General features: G+C 57.0%; 2 protein-coding genes across 2 annotated transcripts in view; one reads left to right on the plus strand and one right to left on the minus strand.

Annotated features, from left to right (window-relative positions):
* Positions 1-18432, minus strand: part of LOC101316782 (cadherin-23) — a 387052-nt gene that overhangs the window by 7742 nt on the left and 360878 nt on the right. Inside the window, exons 28-32 of the mRNA XM_073793692.1 lie at positions 16744-16892; positions 7442-7502; positions 6327-6475; positions 1962-2097; positions 26-414 (exon numbers count right to left, since the gene is read on the minus strand). Coding sequence (XP_073649793.1) covers positions 26-414; positions 1962-2097; positions 6327-6475; positions 7442-7502; positions 16744-16892 — 884 coding nt within the window. The remainder of the gene's footprint in view (positions 1-25; positions 415-1961; positions 2098-6326; positions 6476-7441; positions 7503-16743; positions 16893-18432) is intronic.
* Positions 9906-17566, plus strand: C16H10orf105 (chromosome 16 C10orf105 homolog). The gene is made up of 2 exons (XM_033841633.2): positions 9906-10385; positions 13150-17566. The coding sequence occupies exon 2, from the start codon at positions 13155-13157 to the stop codon at positions 13524-13526; it is 372 nt and encodes a 123-aa protein (XP_033697524.1). The 5' UTR covers positions 9906-10385; positions 13150-13154; the 3' UTR covers positions 13527-17566.

Here is an 18432-nt window from a genome sequence, read left to right on the forward strand (position 1 = left end):
GAACCCTTGCTGTGCCATCCCTCACCGTGATGGAATCTATCTTGAAGAGGGCTTTGGCCTGGGCGCTGGTGTAGGCATCAAAGCGGTAGGTGATCTGGTTGATGTTGTCAATGGAGTAGGCCTGGACCCGCACGATCTCGGTGCCCAGTGCCAGGTTCTCCAAGATGGCAACCTCGTAGGAGGCGTTGGCGAATTGCACGGCTTCGTCCAGCTCGTTGAGCAGAGTGATGTAGACAGTGCAGAAGCCCTGGTTGAAGGGCGGTGCCTGGTCGGTGGCGGACACGTTCATCAGGTAGCTGGTCTTGGTCTCGTAGTCCAGGTAATCCACGGTGATGATAAGCCCCGTGCTCTCATCAATCTCGAACTTGCCCTCCGCGCCGGACAGGATGCGGTACTTCACCAGGCCACCATCCCCTACAGGAGGGCACAAGAGGCTATGCAGTCCCGGGTGGGGGTGGGCTGCCTTGTGGCTTTACAAGCTACCCCAGCACACCCACTGCTGTCCCAGAGGGACAGGGCGAGAGGCCTTGGCTCCCCTACCCAGCGTGCACCACCCCCCGCCTCTGGGTCCGACTGTCCCAAGAGAAACTGTCAAGGACGGGGTCAAGGTTAAGGACGGCAAGGCCCAGCACACACTGGTGACGCCCTCTGGGGCCTGGCCTTGAGATGAGAGATATGCCAGAGCGGGTTGGTTCTGCTCCTGGAGCCGTAAAATTCAAGCTCAAGTACCTCCCTTGGGTATCTGCACAAGGAGAGGGTGGGGAAATTAGGGATCCCTTGTAGTGGAGGCTTTGATTTAGAAAGCGTTCAACCGGGGCAGCATCCTCAGAAGTGGCTAAGCCTTCATCTGGTCCCTCCAGCCAAAGGGTTCCAGTGCCAGGGTCACCTTTCTCTGTTCTCCCCACTCCCTGCACCCCCAATTCCTGTGCCTTGGAATACACGCTTCAACCAGGAGCTACAGTTGGGATTCCTTAGCTGAAGTCCACATACTTCAAAGAGAATGATTATAAAATCACTCAGGAAATCCCAGACTTCCTTGAAATTATTTGCAGAACTCTGGGCATGCATTCTTGCTGGGAAGGGACCCATAGCTTTCACTAGTTTCTCAGACAGATTCCTGACCCAGAAAATGTCTTGAACCATTAGCCTCCAGCCATGTACGTGATCTGAACTGTATAAAGGTGCCATTTATTAAGGGAGCACAGTCGCTCGGGAGTTTTCAGGCCTATTTCTCCCTCTACTCCATCCCGTGCTCCAGGTGAGCTGGGGGTGCTGACAGGGGCTGGGGTGGGAGCCACCAGAGCAGCTGACATGAAAGAAGGGCAGGAGCTGGGAAATGAGAAGCACAGGAAGGAGGTTTTCTCTGGCTGTATCCCTGGCCTGCGGCACAGGCCCAGATAGCCAGGCCCTGTGAAGAGGCCCACAGTGACCTGGTCATCTTTCTCCTTCATTTTGTGCTGCTAACGGTAGCCACCTCTAGGGCTCGGGGCCTTCGGCGAGGTCCGGGCTGCCTTCAGGGATGGCCACAGCCCTGTAGAACAGGACGCTGCCTCTTGTGAAATGTGTGTGTGCCAGGCCCTGGGCTGCGCTGGCTGGAGGAGCAGGCCTCAGCCAGCTTTTGGACAAGTCCTTTATCCCCCCCAGCCCTGCCTAGCCCTTAGCCAAAGGTTAGCCAGGAGCTGCCAGATTCTGGGACGACAAATCCGGACTTCCCAAGCTTGTGACCTCCCCTCTCTCTGCCCAGAAATCAGAGCAACTCCCCATGACTCCCATCCTCCTGGGACTGGGAATCTGGTGGGGATGCCACCAAGACTGTCCCATGAGCCCCTCCCCACCTGGGAGCCACTCAGTGGGGGAGCCGAGGCATCCTGAGGATGACAGGCCCCGCGGGAGAGGGAGGCATGAGCTGGGGCGGGTCACTCTGGGGAATGCACTCCCCGGCTTCCTCCTGCCAGCCTCACCAGTGTCTCGGTCCGTGGCTCGGACGACGATGACCGACGTGCCGATGCCCGCCGTCTCGCGAAGCTCCAGGCGGCTGTACTGCTGCTGCGTGAACACTGGGGCCTCGTCGTTGACATCCTCCACGTACACTATCACCTGCACGAGCGGGGCCAGGGATGAAAGGTCGGGGGGGTGGGGGTGGGGTTGGGCAAGACCAGGGCTGCACCCACCCGAGCCTGCGTGTCTGGTCACTGCTCTCCTGGGCCAGCTGTGAGCTCCCTACGGAGGGCCTAGGGCTGTCCGGTTGGTCACCATGTTCCCCCACCCTGCACAGTACCTGGCGCATGGCAGGTGCTTAAATGTCATGTTAGAGAACAAACTTTGTCTTGCTCTTGGCTCTGCTGCAAATCCTGTGGGAACCTGTGGCTAACTAGTGAAACTTGGGCCGTCCAATTTCTCAGCTATGAAACGGGTAACATCAATTTAACAGTTCACGCCCTGTCCTACTCCTAGGATGGTTATGAAGACAAAATGAGCCAGGGTCTTGCAAAAGCGCCTGAAAAGTTTAAAGGGACCCCATTCAACTATCAAGATACATCTGGGAGAACAGAAATGAAAACGTTAAGTACGGCGGTAGCAGAGGACGTTGGTGCTCAGACTACTCTAGATTCTCCTGTGCTTTCTCTGGTGCTCTCACTGCCAGCGGCCAGAACTGTGGTTCTTTGTTGGGGACTAACCCCAGCCCCCGCTGCTGCCGGAGCCAGAGACACCCAGAGAGCCGGAGGTGCCTGGGAATTACGTCCCACACTGGCTAAGGCAGCCCTTAGCCACTGACTGACGGGGCAGCTGAGATGACTCTCTCCAGGGCTCCCTGTGGGACTGAGTCACAGTTTCCTGTGTTCCACTTTGCCGGCTGCCTCTCCTTCCTGGGTCCCAAGCCCCTTCCGGCTTTTCCTGGGAACACTTCCTATACTTCCCAATCATCACTTTCACACCAATCCTTGTCTCAGGATTTGCTTCTGCAGACCCTGCCCAAGACAGTGGCTATGTCTGAATTGTGGAATTATGCATAATTTTCATCACTGCTTATTTACATTTTCTAATTTCTCTTTAATGAACATGTATGTCTTACACAACAACAAAAAACAGTTCAAAAGATGTTTATGGAGAGAGATGTTATAGCTAGAGATCAGCACCCCACCCTTCTTTCTGTGCACCTCCATCCGCCCCCCCCCCCAACACAGGAGCATGGGAGGGTCTGGTCCAGGTATGAGCAGGACCAGGGCTATGTCTAGAAGGATCAGTGTGGTGGGGAGGGGAGTTATAGGCAGAGACCAGAGAGTGGTGGCACTCAAGGAGGCCCAGGGCTCCTGCCTCTTTTCCCAGATGAGGGAACAGAGGCCCAAAGATGGGGGGACTTGCCCGAGGCCTCATGGTCACCGAGAGCTGGAAAGAGAGTGGGGCTTCTCCTGCTTCCGGGTCTAGCAACCTTACCACTCTTCACTATATCCTGGGGATGAGCTGGCCCCGAAACAGGAGAGATACCCTACTTCCAGTCTAGAAGAGCCAGGGCCAGCAGGAACTGGTCAGCAGAGCGGGTGGGGAGTCAGTGGGGTAGGGGCAATGGCATGTGGTGTGAATTTCACAGGTGTGGTCACCAGCACTGATGGTGGCGCGAGGCCTCGTCTGAGAGCACACATATTTGGTTTCTGATCTGATCACTCCTCTCAGATCAGCCCCAGCTTCTCTTCCAGGGTTAGCTGGGAATTAGCTGGACAGAAGGGAAGGGGCTTCTGTTGGTATAAGTAGAAATGGTGCCCTGACCAGTGGAGAACTGTGAGGTGAGTGGGGTGGCAGAGCCAGTGGGGAGGAGAAGTTTATGGGGGTTAAGGTTTCTCTACTTCCCTGCTCTTGGGGCCCGTGTAGCCCTGCTATGTCATCGAATTTTCATGTCCAGACACCCAGAACCCACTATGCAAACTAGCGTGCCTACTTCAGAGCACAGCTGCTCACAAGCCAGAACCTTCTAAGTCTGGCTTCACCAAGAACTTGGCTGGGGAGATCCTGGGTGGGGCGGGTGGGTGTTGGGGGGATTTGCATGGATGAACTTCAGGAACTCTCCTGCCGTAAACAGAAGCTGCCCATCCATCTTTTGAAACTGTGAACCTTCCCCTTCCCAAGTCTGCTTGTCCAAATGGCCTTGACTCCAAGGGTGGCGGGGAAAACACAGAGCTAGTCTGACAGCGCAATAAACAGAGGGAGGTGGCATGGAGCCTGGGCGTGGCCCTCCATGAGACTGGCTGCATGCCACCGTCCTCTAACCGGTCTCAGCCTTGTTTTTAGCAGCAGAGACAGGAGGTAAAATGCTGTGTGGTTTGCAAACCTGAGAGACACAGATGTACAGGAAACAGCCAGGTCTGCCAAGTTCTTGCTGAGCAGCAAGGCTCAGCGACTGAGCTGCCGGGCTCCCTGGGTTCCCAGCCCCACTCTCCGTCCAACGCTGTGCCACGCAAAGGGGACGAGGCAGGAGATGTGTGTGCGTGTGCCCCTGCGCGGTGTGCGCGTGAGGCCCCGGTCTCTACGAGGACCGTTTCACTTCACACTCCCTGGCCCCTCATCTGTGCTGTCCTGGTCTCTGAAGCAGGAACAGGAGAATATGGATTGTCCCTACAAGCCAGGTCTGCTGCTGCTGGGAAAATGAGTCCAGGGAGTCCCTATACTGTCTTCAGGAAGGTCCCCAGCTTTCCCAGGGCTCAGGGGTGTGGGAGCTGGCTACCGTAAGGGCCATCAAGTCCTGGCCCTAGGGCCAGCGACCAAATTCCCACCTTAAAAATGACTCTTTGGGGATAAGGCAGCAGTGGCCTCTGTGCTCTGGGACCTTCCGTGAGGCAGCATAGTACTGTGGTTAAGAGAACAGCCCTGAGCTGACTGCCTGGGTGTGAAGGCTGGCTCTGTCTACCCTTACTGCCATGGGACTCTAAACACATTGGCGAAGCCCTCCTTGCCTCAGTCTCCTCATCTATAAAATGGGTATAATAACAGTGCCTACCTCATGGGGTTTTTATGAGGCTTAAATGAGTTCAATAAGTAATTCACGTGCTGATTTAATATCTCGCAGTCATGCAGGTGAACGTGGCTGTGTGGAGCTGCCCTGGTGCACATTCGGGTAACTGTCTCACCCTCAGTCACCAGGGCCCTGGAATCAAGCAGTCCCAAGGTATAAATACCCGAGGGATCTGACCCCCTCAGCCATCTCCATCTGGGAAGACCTCACTTAGAGGGGCAGCCTAAAAGGACCCAGGTTTCCCTTCCCGTCTCCTGGGGCAGAGCTGCGGGGGCAACATCAGAAGACGGGCCAACGCTGAGTCACCCGCTCCCCAGCACCTCCTTCGTGATGGTGACCCAAGGCAGGCTTCTGTTCACTGTTTCCAGCCTGAGGGAAACAGTGGGGCAGAGATGGGGCGATAAGAGGAGCTGATTCAGCCCCACTCAGCTCTGGGTGAAAGTCCCTGCTCGCTCCCCACCCCGTCTTTTCCCATCTTCCTCCTACTCTTCACCTCTAGGGTCTGACTCACTTTCCATCTGGTTAAGGGGAAGGGGCTGTGAGCTGCTGAGTGTGCAGTGGGGGCAGGATGGGGGTGACTTGAAGGCATCTCATTCATCTCAGTCATCCCCTTGTTACAGGGCAGGAGAGTACATCAACCAGCCCAGCCGGCGGAATATCTGGGTGCGTACTTTTGACCATTCGGGAAGATTAAGGTCGATTTGATTTTAGCTCCATAGTGGAGAGGCCCGAGGTGAGTGAGGGTGGGCAGAAACGAATATATCTGATGGGGCAGTTGGGAGCGCTGACTGGAATATCTGGGGGACACTTCCAATGGAAAGAACACCGAACTTGGACCCAAAGACCTGGGCTCAAGTCCTGGTTCTATCACGAGTGACTTTTCTGTGCCTCAGTCTCCTCATTTGGAAAATGAAGTTGGCAACAGCTACAGCTCCAAGATCACGTACGTGAGATTTCCTTGGCCCACCCTAAGGAGCCGTGTGGATGCAGAGGGTTAGCAGAGTAAGGACACCTCATCCCTTAGGATGGACACCAGTATCACTGATCCCTTTCTACATCTGAAGAAACTGAGGCTTAGAGCAAAAGGACACGTCCAGGATCCCAGGCTCCCCCACCGTACCTGAGCTCCAGGTGCCATTTGGCACCTAAACTAGGGGTGGCCCTGCCCCCACCGGGTTCCACCTGGTGGCCAACTCTGGCTCACCTGAGTCCTTGGCCCAGCCCTGAGGTCGGCGCTGAACAGGGTGCAGGGCTTCACCGAGAGCTGTCCCCGTGTGCATCCCCACCACCCACCCGCCCAGCCCGAGCACCCCCGCCTCACCCTGACGGAGCTCCGCATGGGGCCCAGGTCATGGTTGTAGGCCTCCACTATAAGAACGTGGGACGAGTTCCGCTCCCGGTCTAGGGGCCGGGGCCCTCGCATGAGAAGCCCACTGCTGACGTGGATCCAGAAGTTGTTGCCATGGTTACCTGCGTGGAGGGATAGATGATAAGCATGGGCTCTGCCCCGGAGTAGGATGCTTGTGGGATCGTGGTGGTGGTGGGAGGGAAGCTGGGGAGCCCAGACCCACAGAATGCAGACCCTGCCCCGAGGTCTTAGGAGCTTGGCTGAAGCCTGAAGTGGCAAAGAAGCCTCTGCCTGATGCTGCCCTGGCCTAGCAGGATTTGAGGGACGGGGCAGAAGCTCACTCTGTGACCCCCATGGAAGGCGTGCATGTCCCCTGAGACTCCCATACCCAGCGGTGTCAGTACATTCAATATTTCAGAGGACTCTGAGGCATTACAAAGAAAGGAACCCAAATCCAATTCTCTGTTGGGGGTTTAGTGGGGAAGCTCCCATTTCCTCATCTTGTGGACGCTGCTATTCCTTTGGGATCCACCCACCTCCACTCTCAGTCCGTGTGCTTTGCATAGGGGTGATTTCACCCGACGGCAGAAGTGAGCAGATCAGCACATTTTAGTCTCTGGCCATAGGGATTGGTTCAGGCATGGTCCCATGATTCCAGCTGGTCTAGTGAGACTCATTCTGGGGAGCTCACTGGGGGGCTGTCCTAGTGTCCCAGGCCATAGTGATTGGTTCAGGGATGGGCATAGGATACATGTTGGGCCAATGAGGCTTAGTCTCTTGGGAGCTCACTGCCAGGGGCTGCCTTGTTCCCCAAGGCCCCCTCTGTCAGGGTGATATCCCACCATGGGACATGAGGAACTTGGGAAGCATAGCAATCGAATGCATCCTCACTTAGAATACAACAAACTTGGCGCAGATGACTGGAGAACATCCCTGGTTCCTCCCTCTGACCTGCCCGCCCTGTGTGTATAGCGCTTGGGGCCTCTCTGGCTGCACCTCCCAAACCCTTGGCAGCCTAGAGAAGCTCTGCTACCCGCCAGGCAGGAGGGCCTGCCCCCCTCCCCGCCATCCTAGGTCAGCCCACTCACCGTGAAGGATGCGGTACCATACACGCCCAAACTCGCCCTCGTCCGCATCCGTGGCTGTTAGCTGAGGGAGAATGAGACACGTGGTTACTCCTTGAATTCCACTCACAGGCAGAGAAGGTGTTTCTGGAGTCCCTCCCCTTCCCTCACACCACTCCCAGCCCATCCTGCCTAAACCCATGGTTTCCCACGAGGCTGGGGGTGTGGGAGAGGAGAGAGACACATCTTTCTCATCCCCCACTAGGAAACCTGTCTGTTGATGGCCCCATGCTGCCCTGTCCATGGCGAGGCACCTGCCAGCTCTGTTCCCTGACCCTCCTCTAGGTTCTCAGGGAGCACGGAGGAGAAGGTGGGTGACAGCACTGCAGCTCTCTGGATCCAGGCTTGACTAGCTCAGCCCTCCACAGTTCCCTCCTTCAGCCTTTTGAGATTCCAGGAGCCTCACCTGGGGTAGGTGGATTGCATGACTGCTCCTTGCCCACACTTCCTTGGTCTGAAGCTATCCTAGTCACACTGGCTCCCAGTGTGACTAGGCCACACTGGGGAGACCCAGAAATCCCACCTCCCAAAGGTTCCATGTCCGTTCACACCAGGATCATTCCAGTGTATTCCAGTCCACCCAGCTTGCTCGGCTGTACCTCAGGCTTATGGACTATCTCCAGGGGGACTTGGGGTATGCTGTTCTCACTCTGAGAATGCCCGGCGCTTAGCCCTTTTGACAAGGAGTCTGGCCTTGAGGCTGTTGGCAGTCACAGCTGGCCCTGAGGTGTGTCCTGTCAAACTGCGAGCTGAACACCTCCTCTACCTGCCACATACCGGAAAGGAGCAGAGAACTCCCCTGCAAAGTGATACAGAGAGAGGCCCGAGCCTGCCTGGCTGGGCAGGCTCCCATGGGGCCACAGTACGTGTGACTTGCTTTGTAATGCCTGGGACCCTCCCACTTCTTCTGGATCTGCCCTCTTGTCTCTGCCAATCACTTCAACCCTGTGCTGTGCGTCTAAGGATTTTGAAAAGTGTGTTGATGGTGGGCAGAAGGGGAAGTCTGTTGGTGTGAAAGGAACAGAGGGTCTGGGTCAGGGAGACCCAAGCGTGAATCCTGACTTTGTCACTTACTGGCTATGTGGCCATAGACACGTAACCCCACTGAGCCTCAGTAGGTACAATGATAACCAACCTTGCGGGGTTGGTTAGAAATAATCTCTGCAAAGCATCTGGTCTGATGCCTGGTGCAGAGATAGATGTTGAAGGCTGGACATTGTGAGATAGGCCACCTTTTCCTGGGAGGCCCTCTTGATTTATACTGGAGGTGGTATGGCTGGGTTGCCCCTTGCTGTGGAGTTCTTCTTCTCTCCCATGAGAAGTCTTAAGAGCTAATAGGTGGAGGGATGTAGTGGGGCACTTCAACAGTCCGGATCTGGAAGGGCTCAGGACAGGGGAGAGGGCCAAGCTGTCCAGTGGATGTCCTTGGGTGTCTTCCATCCGTGCTGGGACTTCCCCTGGCAGCCTGCACCACCCTGGGAGTGTTGCCTCCTACCATCTAAGAAGAATGAAGGCCATAGATGAGGTGTGCAGTCAGCTTGGGAAGAGAAGGTGAAGGAAAATGAGATTCACTGAAGGGCGAGGTGTAAGATGCAGCAATCCCAGTGGGAGCTCTGGGCAGTGGGAACATCCTTAGGCTGATGCAGCTCACAGCACCAGATGCCTGGTGCCCACGCCTGCCCACGCTTTTCAGGGAAAGCACCAAATCCTACCACTAACTTGCTGGGTGACCCTGGCCAGGCCACACCTCTTTATATCTCAGTTTCATTATCCGAGAGACAGGGGGATGGATGAGATGACCCCTCAGTCGTCTAATGGACTTGGCAATACTATCCATTTGGGGCTATGCAGAGGATACTTCTTCTGTTGTCAAGGGCTAAGGGCAGGAGGGAAGAGCTAAATGCCAAAAACTGAGGCTCCAAACAAGCAGGTGGAGCCCAGGCTCAGGCCTTGGGCAGAGCCACAACTCCCCACCTCCGTGTTATATCTCTGGGAGCTTGGGGGTCCTTGATGGGAAAGCTGCTTAAGACTTAGGCTCCTAAGCAGGCAGCTGGTTGCCAGGGAAGTGCTGGCCTCCAGGAAGAAAGGAGGCTGGGGGAGGGGGAGGGGGAGGGGAGGGGGAGGTGTGTGTGTGTGTGTGTGTGTGTGTGTGTGTGTGCGCGCGTGCGTGCGGCCACCACCTGGAGGGTCTCCAAGGGCCCACCCAAGCTACAAGCAGCACAGCCCTGGCTGTGTCTCAGTCCTGTGCTTTCTGCCCTGTTATCTCTCTGACCTTTGAAAATGCCTCTCTCCCTCACTTCTGCAGCCAGACGCCCTCAAAGGGAGGTGCTTTGCTGGGAAGCTGAGGGGAGGGGGGCCTGGGGATTATCAGGGCCCATCTCTCTGCCTGTTCCCCTCCCGCTGTGTGGCTTGTAGCCCCTCTCCCTGGTAACCTGAAGGCTGGCAGGCACTGAATAGCAAGCCGCTGGCTGCCCCTGACCATACTATTCAAACATCCAACGGGAAGGTGAGAGCTGTGGGTGCAGAGGCAGGGAAACCCTCCCCCTGCATCTCCCCAGTGCCTCCGCCCCTCCAGAGGGCTCCAAGGAGACAGGCTGGAGTGAGGCCGTGGGAAGGCTCGGGAGCTCCCAACTCCTCTGCAACGCTCCCCTCTCCCAGCCCAGTTGCCATCCCTACCCTCCTGGCTGTCCCCTCCCTCAAGGCAGGGCCCAGGCTCTCCCAGACAAAGCCAGGTCTAACTGGAGAGTGAGGGGCGAAGGCCACTCTGCCTGGCTGGCTGAGGGGCACAGGGCAAGGCAGAGCCTAGGGCAGGTTGGGTCACAGTGGTGCCCGGTGCTCCTGGGGCCTCCCTTGGACAGCTGAGAAGAACTCTTCGCCCGGCTGGGGACTGCTGAGGGCTGGCTCAGAGGTCAGTGCTGGGGGACTGCAGGAAAGTGGGGCTGCACCCTTCCTGGGGTACTTTAGGGAGAATGTGAGGGCGTGCTCAGACCTGGGGAATCCCTCCACTCTTCTGGAGAGCGGAAAGGCCCAGTAGGAGCAGTGGTTAGTCCGAGGCTATATAGAAAGTCGTGCTGACATCAGTCCCCTCTGCTCACAGCGTGCCCTGCTCTATGGAGCTCTGAATGAAGAAAGAAGGTTCTAGACTAAGCTTGCAGAGATATGTCCAGAGCAAGGCCTGCCGGCATGCCTTGGACTCCAACAGGCAGGGGGAGGCTTCAGCTGCTCTCAAAATCATTCCAAGCCTTGGTCTGATGGAGGTCTCCTTTCCCCAGAACGACGGGTCCCTGCTGGCTGCTCAGAGAGGGTATCAAGGGGGCCTGCAGCTGGCTTTGCTGTGCGTCCCGGGGGGATGGCTTGATGTTTTCAAGCACTTTGGAACCTCTTGCTTTGAAGGAAAATACTCGAATGCTAATTATAGCCTCACTTATCTTTTTTTAAAGCGCTGCCCCAAGGACTGAAGCCTGGACCTGCTTTGCTGGCCTGATAGGGTCTCCAGATCCATGGGAAGGCCTTGAAATAACATTAGGACTAGTAGCATTGAGACTTTTCCCACTTCCGAATGCCCTTTTCTTACTCCCAGCCAAGCACTGCCCTGGGTAGGACAGACGGACGGGCAGTTTTCTCCTCATGGGACACGGTGGTGGGCATACCCCATCCTCCTTCCCTGCTCAGATTCAAGGAAGGGCCAACCCACGTATGGCCCGGCCAGAGCACTCTCTAGGCCTGATGCCCGAGAGGCAGAGGCCCTGGGCAGCTAGCTGGGCATGAGAGTTTCCATCTGGGAGCTGGGAGGGGTCATGTCCTGTCTGGAAATGCTGGAAGGAGTGTGGTGGGAACTGGGTGGGGGGTGGGGGTGCACTGGATGCCCTCAGTCGCTGCCAGGCACAGGGGAGGCTGCAGGCGGGAGGAGGCTGTGTACAGGCAGCCGGGAGTTAGGTCCTGTGGCTGCTGGTGAGTGCCTGGGCAGCGTGGGGCTGGGCCGCCCCTCTCCACTCCCCTCTGCCTGCTGATTTGGACTCTGCAGCGCACATGCAGAGCCTCGGCAGGGCACGACCTAAAGCCCTTCCTTCTGTCTAGTGTTGGCGCTAGACCTTGACTGAGTTAGCATAAGCTGCAAGTTGGGAAAAGGAGGGAAATCTGTTACCCATCAGGCTCATGAAAGTCTCCAAGGTCAAAGAGAAATAGATGATTATTTCTTATTAGACCCCCCTTTTGGATTTCCTGTCCTGTGTTTGTAGAAATCACAGATCACAAACGCTGGCCTGGAAGCTAGATGTAGCCTCCTTATGCATTTTGTTTGGCCTGTTGTAGTATTTTAAATATTTGAAAATTCATTTCGATTTTTTAAAAAATCAAGTTTGTTTGTCCTTTGCAGTGTCTTTTTCCCGCCCCCCCCCCTCAACCAGATTTGAATTAGTTGCCAATATTTAAACATCAGGAACGTTTGCCTAAAAAGTCCAGATTTCTGGTTTCTCTCGGGAACCTGGAAGGGGACCACAGGGGCTTGCCTTCCGGCATTCCATCAGCCTGGCCGAGGCCCCTCGGCCTCTGCTCTCCGGGTAGGCCTGCCCACCTGTCCCGCTGGTCACACGTTATCTACCATCTGCGCTCTGTAAGCATTTTAATTTGCAGCCAGAAGCTCAGCTTGACTTTCCAGCTATAAGGACCACCTGCCGTCCTCCCTCTAGTGGGATGATCCTAAGTGATAACAGGTGACTATGTCAGGGTTTCGAGCCCCATCTTGTCAACTCAGTTGCTCTCTGTGGGTTCTTCCCCACCTGTTCTCAGAGCTGCTCAGGGAGTCCTGGGAGAGAGTTGGGAGCCAACGGGGTGGCAAGGCCACTGGGCCAGGAGTCAGGAAACCTGGTCCTGGTCTTGCTTGCCCACTGGCTCACAGTGTGACCTTGGCAGTCCCTTATTTGGGCCTCAGTTTCCTCACTTGTCAAGGGAGCAGGTTGGTCTTCCTCAGGAAGCACCAATAGAAATTCCCCCAGGGCCAGGCAGGTGACACAGGTGTGCAGGGGGCCTGAGGGCAGGGAGTGCGATGGGCTGGGGGCCAGCACCCTGTCTAAACGGGGCAGCTACGGCTCAGCCGCGGCCACTGGGTGCCTGGCCCCATGTTGCCAGTGTTGAAATTCTGAAATTTCAAGAGAAGCCAGACGTTCAGATATTTATGTGAAATATCTTGGTTTCCTTTTGTTTTTTAAAAATATTCACAATTCATTTAAATTTATAAAAACACTGCAAGAACCCAACAAAACACACTGGTGCGTCCCCAGTTTGCAGTCTTGGCATTAGATAACTGCTAGGGTCCTTGCCTGCTGCAACCTCCTATGATTGATGAATCGTTCCTGGTCACAGAGCACCTTAGTGATGGAGTTGGTCTTAGATCCCAAGTTTTCAGTCTAAGACTATTGTAATTCATGAAAATTGACTTTAAAATGCCGGAAGGCACTACCCTCGTGCCTCCTCCATGAGTTCACGTCCAGCTCCATCACTTTCCCAGTGTGTGACCTTAGACCTGTTACCTCTCCCAGCCTCATTGCTCTAACTTGTAAAATGACCGTAATGCTATCTGCAGCTAGGTTAGCTGTGTCTAGAGTCCATCGAAGTTCCCCTCCCTCTCCAGTCCCAAGTCCACCTGATTTGTTCCTGTCCCATTCTTGTTGCAGGAGCCATGAGCACAGAGGGCCCCAGCCCCCTCGCCTTCCTCACAGCTCCTGCCACTCCGGGGAGGCTCTCAGTGGCAGTTGACCCCATCCCCGTGCTCATTGCCCTGGCCTGCATCTTCCTCCTGCTGGCCACCTGTCTGCTGTTCATGACCCTCTGCAAGCCCGCTGCGCTGGAGCCGAGGCGCCGCTGGGCCTGCAAGTGCATGCCGCACCACCCGGGGAGCCCCAGTGAGCCCCAGCTCCGGCTCTGGAAGCGCCTGGGCTCGCTGCGCCGCTCCCTGCACAGCTTCCGCCGTGGCTGGCCTGCCCCAAGGCGCCCCCTGCCGGGCAGAGAGGACCACGACGACTGTGACTGCACAGAATCTACAAAGATGTGACGAGAGTGTCCCCCTACTCCAGGGTCCATCTGCGGGCCCTCCTGCCTCAGACGGAAACCGGCACCACAGGCTGCAAGAGGACAGTGGCCCAAACAACATGGGCCACGCGCTCACCCCCACGGGTTCCCTGTGTGCCCAGGCCCGTGGCCTTTCCCAGAGACGGCCCCTGCAAGAACACCTTCCTTCCTGCAGACACTCTAGCTGCTGCCTGCTGGAAGACTCCTGGACCAAGCTGAGCGCCTGCAGCCATGGGGACCCTTGGCCCAAGGCTCTGAACGGTACAAACCTGGGGCCCCCAGGGCCCCTCTCTGACCACCAGGCACCAACCGTCTCCAGGAAGCGGCGCCCCTGCTTCCCAGCAGAAGCCCTGCCCGCCCTCCAGGTGCCAAAACCCAGCTCAGATTCCAGTGCGAGTTGCTGAATGGCCAAAGGTTCCCTCCAGCCAAGTGAAATACTCAGCCCCTGCTGGGGATAAGGGAGTGTCCTGCCCTCTGTGCCAACTCAGTGCCCAAGGCAAAGGGGAACCCAGGGAGTCTTCTCCTCGGACTTCCTGGGCCTGCCAGCATTTGCCTGTGATACACGGGAGCAGCCAGCACCCTTGGGTGGATCAGATGCTGTGTCCCTGCTGGGAGGAGGGGCAAGCAGGAGGAGCTCAACACCACCCAGCCAATCACAATCTCGGCTGTCATCTTGGCGTGCCCCCCCGCACCCGGCCCCCATGCGCCTCTGCTAAGATGGATGAGGAACGCGCTGAGAATGAGTTAAGAAGCTCCCTGCACAGGCCAGGACTGGTCCTGTGTCAGAGTGGGAGGAGGCACTGCCAGCAGCTGGAGGTGTTGCTATCTGGGCTCTGAGGACACAACATAGCGGCTCCATGCGTCACCCAGGGAAGGAGGCGGCCTTCCTTCGAGGGGAAGGGCCCAGCTCTCTCCAGGACGGCTGTGGGCCCTCCGGCTCGGACCACATAACGTGTGCTATCTGTATTTTTGGCCACTGCTTCACTGACTGGCTACTGTCAAAGTAATCCCACACCAAGGTGGGCTTCTCAGAATCCCAAACCTTCAGCCTCTCGTCACGATGCTGGGGTTAAACACTTTGGTTGGGTGCCAAATTTGGAGGGTGGGCAGAGGGGTCTGAACTGCCCAGCTTCTGCCCCAGAGAGCCATCTGGCCAGGGCCACCTGGCCCACCACGGACTGCTCCACCGCGCCGTGCTACGCCTCATAGCACAGCCAGCCGAGTCTCCTCACAGGGTGAGCTCCGATTTTGTCATCCCCGGCTCCAAAACCTTCACTGGCTCCCTACTGCCAGATCAAGCCAGAGCTCCTTCGTCTGGTGTTTGGTGCCCACTGGGAGCTGGCTGTGAACGATCCTTCTAGCCTCTGCTTGACCCAAGACTCCAGGTAAACTGAAATACCTGTCCTCCCCTGGCTGCGGCTCACCTGGCGCGCCCTCTGGGAAGCCCTCTTTGCTCTACACCTGAAACCACCTCCTACCTGAAACCAAGGGAGGGCAGGGACACTTGCTCTCGGCAGTGTGGGTCATCCCTGTGTCTCCGCCTTCCCACAAGCCTGGGAGCTCCCAGAGAGCGAGACCGCATCCAACCCCTCACTCTGCCTCACCAGCTCTGGGCTCAGAAGTATGGGGCCTCTGTTGACTGAGTGAAGGGTGGCCCCGTCTAGTCCCGGGGGGCATCCCCTTCTCCCTTCTGATGCTTCTACGGAGAAGCTCTCTGTCCAAGCAGGCCCTCTTGGACAGGCCCAGTGTACCTTCCTTTTGGGTCAGCCTGACATCACATCAAAGAGCGAGCCCGCCTTGGCCAGAAACTTACTTCCAGGGGGGCCTTGGAGAAATCACCAGTGCCTGAATTTCTCCCTGAGAAACGGGAAGAATCAGGCCTGCCTTATATTACTCACAGAGCTCTAGGATTTCAGTCTGAGTAGTTTGTATAAATAGAAACCAATTCTTGGGGTTTAGAAAGTGCGCAGGCCCCCTCCTGCAGTGCTGTGTCCCCCTCCCTTCCAGATTAGTGACGCCTCCCTGCTTTGCCTCCCGCCAGCTCTCCCTGAGGCATCCCAGGCTGAACTCTGCCTGCAGCCGGTCCCCCGACCCCCGCTCGCCAGCGTGCTCTGCCTAGCACGTGGTGTCACCGGGGTGGGCAGTAAGGCTACCCCCGGCCTGAAGGACGAAAAGCTGGGGAGGAGGAGGGGCTCTCAAAGGCTGCCAGACCCCCAGCTGTGTCCCCAGGTTGGTCCTGGGAGACGGGTGTTAGGTTTTGGGCTAGGGGAGAGGCGGGGCCCCACAGCTTGGTGCATGTGGGGTGTCTCTAAACCCCTAGGAGCTGAGGCTCAGAGGGACAGACCCCTTTTCTAGAACCAGCCCCCAGAGTCCAGCAACCCCCCGTGGCTTCCTGGACTCTCTCTCGGCACCTCTGGAAGTCAGCGCCCTGCCCCCGGCTCCCCTCCTGCCCCACGCCCGGCCCTGATGCAGGGAGGGGGCACACTCCCAGCTTCCTGCTCTCCTGCCCCTCCCAAGCCCCGGAGCCCGGCCCAGCGGGCAGGCCCAGATTCGCTCTTGGGCTCAGCCTCCAATGGGAAACCCTGCGCTCAGCTGGTGAAGAGGGTGATTCATGCCCGGCCTCCCTCCCCACGCAGCAACTGAGGCCTCCAGCGAGGGCTGGGGAGGGCACCCAGCCTCCTTTCCAGGTCCCCCCCTTCCTCCCTCGAGGCCCAAGGCTGTCGCTCCTGCTCCCCGGGCAAAGGAGCCCTTTCTTTCTGTGCCGGTTTATTTCCCAAGAGGGGAGCTTCAGCCAAAAGCCCTGTGAAAGCAGCTCTGTTCCGGGCCTCACTGGGCCCTGGCTTTCGCTCCTCACTCCTTTCTGGGAAAACGTGACACCTCTAGCTCCCCCTGCTCTGAAAGGCCTTTCTGGGTGCAGTGGGGGATGGGAGAGGACTGTGGGGGAGGGAGGGAGGAGAGGAGGGCCGAGGCCCTCCTTCTGTGTTGCGGGGAGCAAGGGCCCATCTTGGGCTACATAACCTCGGGGCCTACTCTCCCGAGGAGGGAGAAGGGAGCCTGGGCCCCCCCTTGGCCACAGCGTCGGCTACTTTTGGAGCAGCAGCTGGACCCTCTCCTATTTCCAGCCCGCTCTGCTGCGAGGCCACTGAGCGCGTGCGCTCTGAGCTGAGCGTGGCCCTGCCTGTGCCCCGGCCGCCACCTGCCTGCACGATGCTGTGGCCCTCAGGGATGTCCTCGGGGACGCTGGCTTCATAGCTGCTCTGCAGAAAGATGGGCCGGTTGTCATTCACATCCAGGACGGTGACAAACACGGTCGCCGTGCCTGTGCGCCGCTTGCCCACAGGGCCATTGTCTGTAGGAGGTGAAAGAGGATGGGTGTTAGCAGCTGCCTGAGGGGCACGTTCCCGGGCACCAGCCGCAGGTATGCCCTGTTCCCCCACCTGCTCTGGCCTTTGCAAGGGGGGGCTCTTTTTCTCTTTAGATTAGGAACAACACTGACCGTATCTAATACGTTCCAGACGCCATTCTAACTCATTCAATCCTCACAGCAAGCCTGCCAAGCGGGCGCTCTTATCATCACCCCCATTTTACAAAGGAGGTAACTGAGGCATAAGGTGGGTTGAATGGTGGCCCCCAAAAGATACAGCCATGGCAAATCCCTGGGAACCTGTACGTGTAACCTTATTGGGAAGGAGGGTCTTTGAAGATGTAATTAAGTTAAGGATCTTGAGATGAGGTATCCGGTATCCTGGATTTTCTGGGTGGGCCATAAACCCCATGCCAAGGGTCCTTATGAGGGAAAGGCGGGTGGGATTTGACACAGAGAGGAGAAGGCCACGTGACGTTGGAGGCAGAGACTGGAGTTCTGCAGCCACGCGCAAGGAACCCTTAGAGCCACCAGAAACGGGAGGAGGCAAGGAAGGATTCTCTCCTGGAGCCCTGGAGGGAATGCAACCCTGTGGACAACTACTTTTGAACTTCTGGCCTCCAGAGCCATGAGGGAATAAATTTGTTCTTTAAGCCACCGAGGCTGTGGTACTTTGTTACAGCAGCCCTAAGAACCAGATACAGGTCCTGAGATGCCAAACTTGACTGCTGTCAGGGCCAGGAAGGTAAGACCCCCACACCTGGGCATGCCTGCCTCAAGGGGCAGCTGTCCTCTGCTCCGGTCCACACTGGACAGGCAGGAGGGGGCCCAGTGACACTAGATCTTCTGATTTCTCAGGAGAAATCAAACGTCTGAGCTTTTAAATAAAATCTCCTGATTTTTAAACATTCACGATGAATTGTCATTTCTTATGAAACATGAGTTGAGTCAAACCCACCTACAGGATGGATTGGATCCCTGCATTCAGGGATGGCGGCTCTGCTTGATTTCTAAGCCTAAGGTATCCAGGGGTTCTGCCCCTTCGGTTCCTTGCAGGACCCTCCCAGGGCTCAGCCCCAGGGGCAGCTGTTGGATCATCTTCCCTGGGAGAGGGAGCTTGTGCCCAGTTGCTGCATGACCAGGCAAGGACGGTCACCCTAGGGAGGAATGCTGCTGCTGCACTTGAACCCAGATTAAGGCTGGGGCTGCAGCAAGGATTTGTCACCACGTGAGCCAGAGGATGGAGCCAACACGCAGGGGGCAGAGCCAGCCAGTGCAGAGAGACTGAGGCCTGGTGGCATCACCTGAGCCCCAAAGCCAGTCATAGTTGAAGCTCCATCTCCCCGTGGACTGGTTTTGTGAGCCTACACGGTTGAAGTCAGTTTATTTTAAAATTTGCCGCCAAGAGTCCTAATTAATTGAAAGGCACTTGTAGAGGCCACTTCCTCCGAGAAGCCTGCTTTGATCACCCCCCTCCCCATGTTTCCACCACCCTCTGTGCTTGCTACCCTTGGGCCACACCTTC

The sequence above is a fragment of the Tursiops truncatus genome, chromosome 16 (assembly GCF_011762595.2).
Source record: "Tursiops truncatus isolate mTurTru1 chromosome 16, mTurTru1.mat.Y, whole genome shotgun sequence".
Classification (NCBI taxonomy): Eukaryota; Metazoa; Chordata; class Mammalia; order Artiodactyla; family Delphinidae; genus Tursiops; species Tursiops truncatus.

Excerpts from the sequence above, each read along its gene's own strand:
- C16H10orf105 (XM_033841633.2), top strand. The coding sequence starts at position 13,155 with ATGAGCACAGAGGGCCCCAGCCCCCTCGCCTTCCTCACAGCTCCTGCC.